Source organism: Mesoplodon bidens (assembly GCF_964165515.1).
Source record: "Mesoplodon bidens genome assembly, chromosome: 6".
Lineage (NCBI taxonomy): Eukaryota > Metazoa > Chordata > Mammalia > Artiodactyla > Ziphiidae > Mesoplodon > Mesoplodon bidens.
In genome coordinates, this window is record NC_138162.1 from 30157448 (window position 1) to 30169777 (window position 12330).

Genomic DNA, 12330 nt, shown 5'->3' on the forward strand with positions numbered 1-12330 from the left:
TACAAAGCTACAGTAATTAAGACAGTCTGGTACTGGCATAAAAACAGAAAGATAGATCAGTGGATCAGGATAGAAAGCCCAGAGATAAACCCACGCACATATGGCCAACTTATCTTTGATAAAGGAGGCAGGAATGTACAGTGGAGAAAGGACAGCCTCTTCAATAAGTGGTGCTGGGAAAACTGGACAGGGACATGTAAAAGTTTGAGATTAGATCATTCCCTAGCACCATACACAAAAATAAGCTCAAAATGGATTAAAGACTTAAATGTAAGGCCAGAAACTATCAAACTCTTAGAGGAAAACATAGGTAGAACACTCTATGACATAAATCACAGCAAGATCCTTTTGGACCCACCTCCTAGAGAAATGGAAATAAAAACAAAGATAAACAAATGGGACCTAATGAAACTTCAAAGCTTTTGCACAGCAAAGGAAACCATAAAGAAGACCAAAAGACAACCCTCAGAATGGGAGAAAATATTTGCAAATGAAGCAACTGACAAAGGATTAATCTCCAAAATTTATAAACAGCTCATGCAGCTCAATAGCAAAAAAACAGACAACCCAATCCAAAAATGGGCAGAAGACTTAAATAGGCATTTCTCCAAAGAAGATATACAGACTGCCAACAAACACATGAAAGAATGCTCAACATCATTAATCATTAGAGAAATGCAAATCAAAACTACAATGAGATATCATCTCACACCAGTCAGAATGGCCATCATCAAGGAATCTAGAAACAATAAATGCTGGAGAGGGTGTGGAGAAAAGGGAACACTCTTGCACTGCTGGTGGGAATGTGAATTGGTACAGCCACTATGGAGAACGGTATGGAGGTTCCTTAAAAAACTACAAATAGAACTACCATATGACCCAGCAATCCCACTACTGGGCATATACCCTGAGAAAACCATAATTCCAAAAGAGACATGTACCAAAATGTTCATTGCAGCTCTATTCACAATAGCCCGGAGCTGGAAACAACCTAAGTGTCCATCATCGGATGAATGGATAAAGAAGATGTGGCACATATATACAATGGAATATTACTCAGCCATAAAAAGAAACGAAACTGAGCTATTTGTAATGAGGTGGATAGACCTAGAGTCTGTCATACAGAGTGAAGTTAGTCAGAAAGAGAAAGACAAATACCGTATGCTAACACATATATACGGAATTTAAAAAAAAAATGTCATGAAGAACCTAGGGGCAAAACGAGAATAAAGACACAGACCTACTTGAGAATGGACTTGAGGATATGGGGAGGGGGAAGGGTAAGCTGTGACAAAGCGAAAGAGAGGCATGGACATATATACACTACCAAACGTAAGGTAGATAGATAGTGGGAAGCAGCCGCAGAGCACAGGGAGATCAGCTCGGTGCTTTGTGACCGCCTGGAGGGGTGGGATGGGAAGGGTGGGAGGGAGGGAGATGCATGAGGGAAGGGATGTGGGAACAGATGTATATGTATGACTGATTCACTTTGTTATAAAGCAGAAACTAATTAAAAAAAAAAAAAAGAGAAATCTAGAAACAATAAATGCTGGAGAGGGTGTGGAGAAAAGGGAACACTCTTGCACTGCTGGTGGGAATGTGAATTGGTACAGCCACTATGGAGAACGGTATGGAGGTTCCTTAAAAAACTACAAATAGAACTACCATATGACCCAGCAATCCCACTACTGGGCATATACCCTGAGAAAACCATAATTCAAAAAGAGACATGTACCAAAATGTTCATTGCAGCTCTATTCACAATAGCCCGGAGCTGGAAACAACCTAAGTGTCCATCATCGGATGAATGGATAAAGAAGATGTGGCACATATATACAATGGAATATTACTCAGCCATAAAAAGAAACGAAACTGAGCTATTTGTAATGAGGTGGATAGACCTAGAGTCTGTCATACAGAGTGAAGTTAGTCAGAAAGAGAAAGACAAATACCGTATGCTAACACATATATACGGAATTTAAAAAAAAAATGTCATGAAGAACCTAGGGGCAAAACGGGAATGAAGACGCAGACCTACTTGAGAATGGACTTGAGGATATGGGGAGGGGGAAGGGTGGGCTGTGACAAGGCGAAAGAGAGGCATGGACGTGTATACACTACCAAACGTCAGGTAGATAGATAGTGGGAAGCAGCCGCAGAGCACAGGGAGATCAGCTCGGTGCTTTGTGACCGCCTGGAGGGGTGGGATGGGGAGGGTGGGAGGGAGGGAGATGCATGAGGGAAGGGATGTGGGAACAGATGTATATGTATGACTGATTCACTTTGTTATAAAGCAGAAACTAATTAAAAAAATGAATAAATAAACTTAAAAAAAAATGGATAACCAGTGGACCTACTATATAGCACAGGGGACTCTGCTCAATGTTATGTGGCAGCCTGGATGGGAGGGGAGTTTGGGGGAGAATGGGTACATGCATATGTATAGCCGAGTCCCTTTGCTGTGCATCTGAAACTATCACAACATTGTTAATCGGCTATGCTCCAATATAAAATAAAAAGTAAAAAAAAAAAAAAAAAAAAAAAAAAAAAAAAAAGATTAATAGCTTCTCTATAAATAAAAATTGCTTAGAAATTATCACCAAAAAGTCAAATAACATAATAAACATAAAATATTAAAAGCATATTAAAGATATTGAAATATCAAAAACCTGTAATTTATATGAGGTAGTGATAACTTAATATAGAAAGAATTCTTATAAAAATAAAAAGAATTTCCAATTCATTTACTTTGCACAATTTCCAATTGAAACCCAATTAGAAAATGGATAATCAAATAATAAGGAAAAATCACAAACTGAGATATAGAATAGAAAATTCATACATGAAAATATGGTTAGTTTCACTCTTATGCAATTAAACACTAATAAATTCAGAAATGAAATGTTATTTTAATCAATTAAAAATGCACGTAAACTTATGGGTAACTGATGATAATGGCAGTTGCTTAAATCCACATTTCCTTACATATCCTCCAAAAACAATACAGAATAACAGAAGAACAAATAAAGCTATTCAAACCCACAAAACCAGAAGACAGAACATGACCAACCTTGAAGTACCGATAAGCACAAAATTTAACACTAAATCGTAGCATCTCTCATGTTCTCACTGAATCTTTTCACAGAGCAGAGACTAGCATGGAAAAGAGAAGGGGGATACAAGCAGCAAGTTTAAGATTGACCTAAAACCAAAACACAGCCCTGAATACAGGTGGGACACAAAAGTGTGTATAAGTTGAGGTGACTGTCTTCTAAAGTCATAGATTTGGGGTAAAAAGTAAATGAAAAGGAAGGGAGAGTCACCTTTGGAGATTTAGAAGTAAAAGAGCAAAGAAGCAAAAAGGAAAATTGGGGTCATGCTAAATAAAAATGTTCTAAAATAGGGACTTGCATGGAGGTGCAGTGGTTAAGACTCCACGCTCCCAATGCAGGGGGCCTGGGTTCAATCCCTGGTCAGGGAAGTAGATCCCACATGCTTGCCACAACAAAGAGTTCGCATGCCACAACTAAGGAGCTGTGAGCCGCAACTAAAGAGCCCGCGAGCAGCAACTAAGACCTGGCACAACCAAATAAATAAATAAATAAATAAAATAGTTTTAAAAAGTGTTCTAAAATATCGGAGGGCCTACAATTCCTTCCTACTTAGATAAGATAAAGGAGAAAAAAAGACAAGGAGGGCCAGAGAGCCCTCAGGACAAGGGTAAAGTGGCTTTAGCAAGCTAATGCTGTTATAAGGTTCTCTCTCTATTTCTGCAGAAGGGGAAGGGGAAGAGGGAGCCAAAGCAATTATTTAAGGAAATTCTACTTCAAAACACAGACAGATGAGGACACTCTTGACCTACAAATCATATAAATGAATCCAAATTATGAAATAAATATTGAAAGTAGACTATATTCAAAACTATTATAAAATGAAATTGAAATGAGAAACAAAATGTCTCAGCTGATGGAAACTTCTGCCCTTCATCCCAAAGAAGAAGAAGGAGAAGGAGGGGGGGGGAGGGGGGAGGGGGAAGAGGAGAAGGAGAAGGAAAGGAAGAGGAAGAGGAAGAAGAAGGAGGAGGAGGAGGGGGAGGAGAAGAAGGAGAAGAAGAAGGAGAAGGAGAAGAAGGAGAAGGAGAAGAAGAAAAGAAGGAGGAGGAGGAGGAGGGGAAGAAGGAGGGGGGGGAGGGGGAGGAGGAGGGGGAGAGGGAGGAGGAGGAGGGGGAGGAGGAGATGGAGAAGGAGAAGAAGAAAATTAAAACTGTAAAACAACACTACAAATCAATACCAGTAACCTCAAACAAGCATTTGAGGAAAACACCTGAATCAGAAATTCAAAAATTAAAAAGAAATTGTTCAACTAATGTATCAGGAAGAAATGAAAAGAAAATTGGTTGAACTCAGGAAATAATAAGTAAAAGACAAAGCCATCTTAAAGACTAAATAGAAGACTAAAATAAAGGTAGTCAAGGTAAAATAGATTAGAATGAAATTTAATAAGGGCATTGAAGAAAGGGAAGCAATCAACAAAATGAAAATAAGATCAAGAAAATCTATCCAATGAAACAGAGGCAAAGAAGAAATATTGTTACTTTTACAAATAAATAAAATTTGAGTCTCTAAAAAAGAAATAAAACAATAAAATATAATTAATATTTAAAACTTAAGTCTAGAAAAACTTTTTGTAAAGTACTGAAAGTGTCTACCAGGTGCTGGGAAAAAATAAGCTCAGCATAATCAACTCTGATAGGTATCTCAGTAAAGCTACTGGAGTTTAAAATACAAAATCTTTAAATATTTAAAACAAAATGGTTAACATCTTATAAGGGCAAACGAATTAGTCCAACATTAGATTTCTGAAAAAGATCAGACAGTGGAGTTGCATTTTGAAAACACTCAAGAAAGAAAATGCATACCAAGTAATTTATATCTAGTCAAGCTATCCTTCAAATATCCATGATATTGAAAAATGGTTTTAAACACATAAGACCCAAGGAATGCTGTAGGCATAATCCCCTTTTAGAGTTGATGAGAGGATAATCTCCATTCAAACAAAAGATGAATGGGGAAACTTGGGCAAAAGGATAAGCAGTGAGCATTTAAAATATTTAATTATAAGTCTAAGAATAAAATATAGGTGAGAATGAAGATGCCAGAATAATATATGAATAGTATATGTTCTGAAAAAGTGAAAAATTATACAACCAGAAAAGCTAAGAGGGAACATATGCCTTTGACAATAATAACTACAGCCATGCTTGCAATCTCACCATGAACTTTTAGAAAATTGGACAAAATAGATGAAAAAACAGTTTTTAGATACCGAACAAGCAAGGCAGGACAGTGACCTCTGGAAGAAGAGACTAGAATTAAAGCCAATTTAGTATTGTTTTTTAGACTCTGGTTTATGGAGCAGGATCCCAAACAGATTACAGTGGTCTCACTAAATTGAGCAAAGTCAGAAAAGAGTTAAAGGGGCTGAAGCAGCTGCTTTACAGGGCAGAGTTCTGGAGACTAAAAATATAAGCAAAGAAATAGCTCCAGGTACCATCAGAGGGGTTCCATCAAATTGGCTGCTGAACACTAAAGCACACATGCAGAACAGTGAAATAACATGAGTTCAGGCAAAGAAGAACCAATGGGGAGTTATAAACCAAACCATTCCCAAAGCTCACAAAGGTTTGAGAGACATCTGAGTCCCAAGCAACAAGAGTAAAATATCTTCACTGAACATCCAGAGCATTTAGAGACCTGTGAATTGCTAGCTAGCAGTAGCGCTAAACTAACTCTAGGACAGGGATTCTCAAGTGCAGGACAATTGACACTTTGGGCTGAATAATTCTTTGCTATGGGGGTATGTCCTGTGCATTGTAGGGTGTTTAGCAACATCCCTGGTTTCAACCCAATTAATTTCAGTAGCAGTGCTCCCCCCACCGCAGGTTGTGACCACCAAAACTTTATCCAGACATTGCTTAATGTCCCCTCAGAGGCAAAATTATTAACAGTTCCAAAGTAAATCACATCCATTGATCTAGGGTAAATGCAAATCTAGATATACCCTCATAAAGCTTAAAAACGTGCCTCAAAGGTGTCAAGGTAATCTGCAAGTAACTGCCTGCCAGAATACATGCAACACACTTTAATAGGAGACCCCAAAATCCAACACTCAATGAGATTAAGTTCAAAATGACTAGCATACAAGCCAAAATAACAAAAGAAATGCAAAAAGTCAGGACAATCTGGCCCATAACCAGGAAAAAATAAAAGCCATTCATTCAATAGAAACAGTTTGGGAAATGATAGAAATGATGAAATTGGTAGATGAATTATTACAAATTACCCACAATTTAGAGAAAAGGAAGAACATAATGAAGATAAAAGTTATTTTTAAAAAATAACTTCTGGAACTAGAATATGCAATTTGTAAAACAGAAGTATTACTATATAGGATGAATGGCATATTATAGAGTGCAGACGAAAATAAGTGAACTTGAAGACATAGCAATGAACTATTCAAAATGAAGCATAAAGAGAAAAGAAAACTGAAAAAAAATAATGAACAGAGCTTCCATGAAATATGGGAAATATCAAGCAATTCAACATACATAGAATTGGCGTCTCAGTAGCTGAGAAGAGAGAGTAGAACTCAAAGAATGGAAAGAAATAATGGCCAAAACTTTTCCAAATTCAAAGAAACCCACAGATACAAGAAGTTCACAAAACTACAAATAATATAAACACCACACACAGAAAAAACACACACAGGCAAACACACACATACGAATAGCTATATCACATCCCAGTTAAATTGGTGAAAATCAGTACTAAAAGAAAATCTTTAAAATAGCCAAATAAGGGAAACATTATATCTAGAGGATTAAAGATAATATTGATGACATACATCATGGTAGAAGTAATGCAACCCACAAGAAATGCAACAATGTCCTTAATGTGCTGAAAGAAAACTAAATCTCTTAACAAATTTCTATGTATAGCAAAAATATTCTTTAAAAAATGAAAGTAAAATAAGGAGTTTTTTGGACAAAAGCTGAAAGGAATTACCAAAAGTAGAACTACACTTAACAAAATAGTTTTTCCACTGGACAGAAAATGGCATCATATGAAAACATAAATCGGCACAAAAGAATGGAGAGTGTTGAAAATGGTAAATATGTGAATAAACAAAATAGAATTTTTTTCTCATTGTTTTATATTTCTTTAAAATATATATGGAATCTAAAAAAAACCAAAAGGTTCTGAAGAACCTAGGGGCAGGACAGGAATAAAGATGCAGACTACAGAATGGACTTGAGGACACGGGGAGGGGGAAGGGTAAGCTGGGATGAAGTGAGATAGTAGCATTGACATATATACACTACCAAATGTAAAATAGATAGCTAGTGGGAAGCAGCTGCATCACACAGGGAGATCAGCTCAGTGCTTTGTGACCACCTAGAGGGGTGGGATAGGGATAGGGAGGGTGGGAGAGAGATGCAAGAGGGAGGAGATAGGGGGATATATATATATAGCTGATTCACTTTGTTATACAGCAGAAACTAACACAAATTGCAAAGCAATTATACTCCAATAAAGATGTTAAAAAAGTAAATAAAAATAATTGACTATTTAAAGCAGAAGTGTTGAGTTTAGCTCAGCTACTCCATTGTTTGCTGCCTTGGTTTCCATTTTGCTTGGCCAAGTAGCCTGCAGGGACACTAAACTGACACTAGTCCCGCTTTCATTCAAGTGCATGCCTTAGGTAATAGCATGCAGCATCACAAACAAATGTAAGTTCCTGTTATAACTTCCCTAATGGCCCTTGTGATTAATAGTCTCCCCTCTCTCCCAGCTCTTTCCCTTTGAATGACCCTTAACTTAGATAAGACCTTCCTGGGCCTTACCAAAACCCAGCTATTTGTTTGAACTGACCAATCCAGCCTTAGCCTGGGAACCCCAAAAGACTTCACCCATGGACCCTAATAAACACATGGGCCTGGGTCCTATCTCTTTCTTTCTCTACACTCTGCCTTGACCTCCATATGTGGCTCCTCAAGGCATACTGAGCAAGACCTCCAGGACCTGTGAGTAGTAAAATTCTCTGTTTCCATTTCTCTTGTGGTCTTTTGCTGAACCATGGCTCACCATCTGGCACTCTGTGTTCCACTTAACAAGTGTTAATTTGACACATTCATAACAAAAATGATAACTAAGAATTGTGGGGTCTAAATATATATAGAGAAGTAAAAATATGACAAAAATAGCACCAAAAATGAGAGGGGAAATGACAGTATACCATTTTAACCTTCAAACATTATACATGAAATGGTAAAAAAAAAATTATTAGACCATAGAGTGTCATAAATTTAAAATGTAAACTTCAGCCTCTAGAGCAACCAACAAAAACTATAAATTGAGATGCATAGGTAATAAGGTAACAATAAAAATAAAATGGAATCCTACAAAAATATAAAAATAATCCAAAACAATGTAGGAAAAAGAGCAAAAAGGAAACAAAGAAAATGAGATAGAAATGTGGTAGACTAATTCCAGGTATAACTAACTTATAATAAATAATAAGTACACTTAATTTAAATATTCTAAACATAGCAATTAAATGACAGCGATTGTCATACTGGAGTAAAAAACTGTCCCCCAAAACCCACTTTCACATAGAGATGCAGATAGATTAAAACTATAAAGATGGAAAAAGATATAACATGCTTACATTTTTTCTGAAAAAGTATTTTGGCTTAATTTTGAAAGATGTTTTTACCGAATATTGAATTCTGGTTTACAGACTTTTTTTTCTTTTACCACTCTAAAGATACCATTCTGTTGATTTCTGATTTGCATAAATTCTGACAGGATGTCTGCATTATTTTTTTATCTTTATTCCCCTATACTTATTGTGTGTTTTTCCTCCCGGCTGCTTTACATTTTTTTGAGTAACACTGGTTTTCAGCAATGTGATGATGTTTTTTGTTAAGATTTTCTTCACATATTCCTGCTTTGTCATCCTGAGGTTCTTGGGTCTCTGGATTTATAGTTTTCATAAAGTTTGGGAAATGTTCAGTCATTATCTCTTCAAATATTTTTTCTGTTCTCCTCTTTCTTTCTTCTTCCTCTGGGACTTAAAAATACATGTATGTTAGATTGTCTGATATTTTCCACAGGTTACTGAGTCTCTGTTCACCTTGTATTAGGTCTTTACAGTTTCTGTGGTTCATTTAGGATATTTTCTATGTCTATGTCTTCAGGTTCACTGATCATTTCTTCTGCAGCTTCTACTCTATTAACCCCATCCAGTAAAAATTTAAGTCACTATTTGTTTTACCTCTTGAAATGGTGCTTGGTCTTTTTTTTTCATTTTCCTCCACATTATATTCCTGTTTTCCTTTAAATCTAGCACATTTATTATATTTATGATAGCCCACTTAAATTCCTTGTCCTCTAATTCCATTATCTCTACCATTTCTTGGTCTCTTTCTATTGATTGAATTTTTTCTAGGTTATATTAGCTAGCTTCTTTGCATAACTTGAATTTTTTATTGGGTGCCAGATATTGTGAAATTGACTTTGTTGAGTGCTGGGTTTTGTCATATTCCTTTAAAGGATGTTAGAATCTTTTACTTTGTTCTGGTAGTCAGTTAAGTTACTTGTAGATTAGCTTCATCTTTTCTAGACTTTTAAAAACAGTTTTAAAGACAAATCTAAAATAGCCCTTATTATAAGGATACTTTAGCCCCACAAGATGTTACCCCTGTGGCACTCCATTGAACATGCCACACCCCAAAGACATGGTCTCTACTCTGACTGGAAGGAAATAAAATGGTCCCCAGGCCTATGTGATCTCTGGTAATTTCTTGGCTTATATTCACTGGTGATTTTTATTTCCTCAGCACTCTTTTTCCCTGCAAGTATCTCACTGCTAGAGGTAGAAGATACAGATATAAAAAAGGGAAGACAGAGTGCAACTACTAGTGTTGCATTGAATTTGAGGTATCAGTATGAACTCATGGTTTTATATAGCAATATATAGTAAACACGTTAGGCTTTGGAGGCCACATTGTTCCTGTCACAACTCCTCAACTCTGTCATTGTAGCATGAAAGCAGTGATAGACACTATGTAAATAAATGAGCATGCTATGTTCAATTCAAACTTTATTTATGACTACTGAGAAGGAGAAGAGAAACTTAGCATTTATCAGGGGATAGGCTCAAGTAAGGGTGCAAATATAAAGGGGTATATATTCATCAGGGTTCTGCAGAGAAACAAAGCCAACAGGATGTGTATAGATAGATAGATAGACAGATAGACAGACAGATAGATAGATAGATAGATAAAGAGAGTCACTGAAAGTAAGAGGGGGCGGGTAGGGAGAGGGAGAGATGGATTTTAAGGAATTGGCTCATGTGATTGTCAGGGCTGGCAAGTCTAAAATCTACAGGGAAGGCTGGCAGGGAAGGCTGTGATGGAACAGAATTTATACTCCTGCCTCACTATTTCTGAAGAGTATGTGTGATATTTTCCACTGTGTTGCCAGACAGTACACCAAAAACCACTCATTTCAGATATCACCAGGGATAAGATTCTAAAGTGACTGCCTTTGTGAAATATGGATCAGAATCTATTGGAATCTGATTCTGTAGCAGACTACTGTTCTCAGGGATTGTAGCTAAGCTGAGATAGTGGAAACAAAGAATAAAAATCTCGGGGCTTCCCTGGTGGCGCAGTGGTTGAGAGTCCACCTGCCGATGCAGGGGACACGGGTTCGTGCCCCGGTCTGAAGATCCCACATGCCGTGCGGAGCGGCTGGGCCTGTGAGCCATGGCCGCTGAGCCTACGCATCCGGAGCCTGTGCTCTGCAATGGGAGAGGCCACAACAGTGAGAGGCCCGCATACCGAAAAAAAAAAAATCTCTATATATAACTTTGTTTTGGCCATGAAGGTTGTCCATGATTGCCCAATGATGCCATGTCTAGTCTTTATACACTAAACACCCACATTTCCCTTTGGTCTTATTGGTTAACAGATTTCTGACTCAGCAAATATTTCACAGCAGCTTTTACATCCTTGTTTCTCAAGCTATAGATTATAGGATTTAGCACTGGGGTCACTACCCCATAAAACATGGAAACAAGTCCTTCTCTAGCTTGCAAATTGTCTTGTCCAAGGAAGTCTTGAGACTTGGGTTTGGCATACATAAAGAAGATGGTACCATAAAACATAATTACCACCGTCAAATGCACTGAACAGGTGGAAAAGGCCTTGCGTCTCCCTGTGGCTGAGTTCATTCTGAAGATGGTATAGAGGATGAACATATAGGAGAAAATAAATGGCCAGCAGGGGAAGAACCAGGAAAGCCATATTTGACACTGCTAGGGTAACAATACTGAGGGATATATCAGCATAAGCTAGCTTGAGAACAGCCAGTATCTCACATAAGAAATGACTGATAATATTATTACCACAGAAAGGCAATCTCATGGCAAGAGATGTTTGCACAATTGAGTTGATTCTGCCAGACAGCCATGACACAGAAGCCATCAGTACATACACCACTTTGCTCATGATGACGGGGTAACTCAGAGGGTTACAGATGGCCACGTAGCAGTCAAAAGCTATCATGCCAAGGAAGAAACACTCTGCTGACCCCATTGCAAATCCTAAGTATATTTGCACTGCACATCCAGAGAAGAAAATATTCCTTTTCTTTGAGATTAAGCTCACCAAAGTTGAGGGAACAGAGGAGGATGTATAGCAGATATCCAGAAAAGAGAGGTTGCACAGGAAGAAGTACATGAGAGTGTGAAGACGGGAATCAAAGATGCTTGCTATGATCAGAACATGATTGCCAATTAGAATCAGTAGGTACATAACTAGAATTAGAGCAAAGAAAATAATTTCAAGTTCGGGTAACCAGAGAGTCCCAGAAGAATGAACTCTTTCACCCATGTCTTATTTATTCTATCCATGTCCCAGCTTTCAGGATGTCAAAGGAGTACCAACATAAAACATTTTCACTGCCAAATAACAACAAATGTAACAAATTTCTTGGATAGGCATTATTCTAGAGTGAAACAGAAAGAATGTTTTCTTTGAAGCTCTGTCATTCAGTTATCTTCAAGAATGTCTGCGCCTAGAATACAATGATACTGGGAAATTGAGATTTCAATGCCCTGGGTCTAATGTTTGAAGTTCTACCTGGATCAGAAGCAACCTTCCCCACTGCTGAAGACACCCTAAGTTGAGTTTTTTAAAAGCCTTAGAATATTTCAGATGACAAACCTGACTTCATTTAGTCAGGCTTAGTGACAGAGTGGTGG

The 12330-nt window shown here is 37.5% G+C and overlaps 1 protein-coding gene across 1 annotated transcript; it reads right to left on the reverse strand.

Moving 5' to 3' along the window:
- Positions 1–11022: 11022 nt before the first annotated feature.
- LOC308618985 (olfactory receptor 13C4-like) lies at positions 11023–11979 on the reverse strand (the record flags this gene model as incomplete). The annotated part of the gene is given in 3 exon segments (XM_081237416.1): positions 11023–11334; positions 11336–11916; positions 11919–11979. Coding segments are annotated over 3 exon segments (954 nt in total).
- Between the last annotated feature and the right edge of the window lie 351 nt (positions 11980–12330).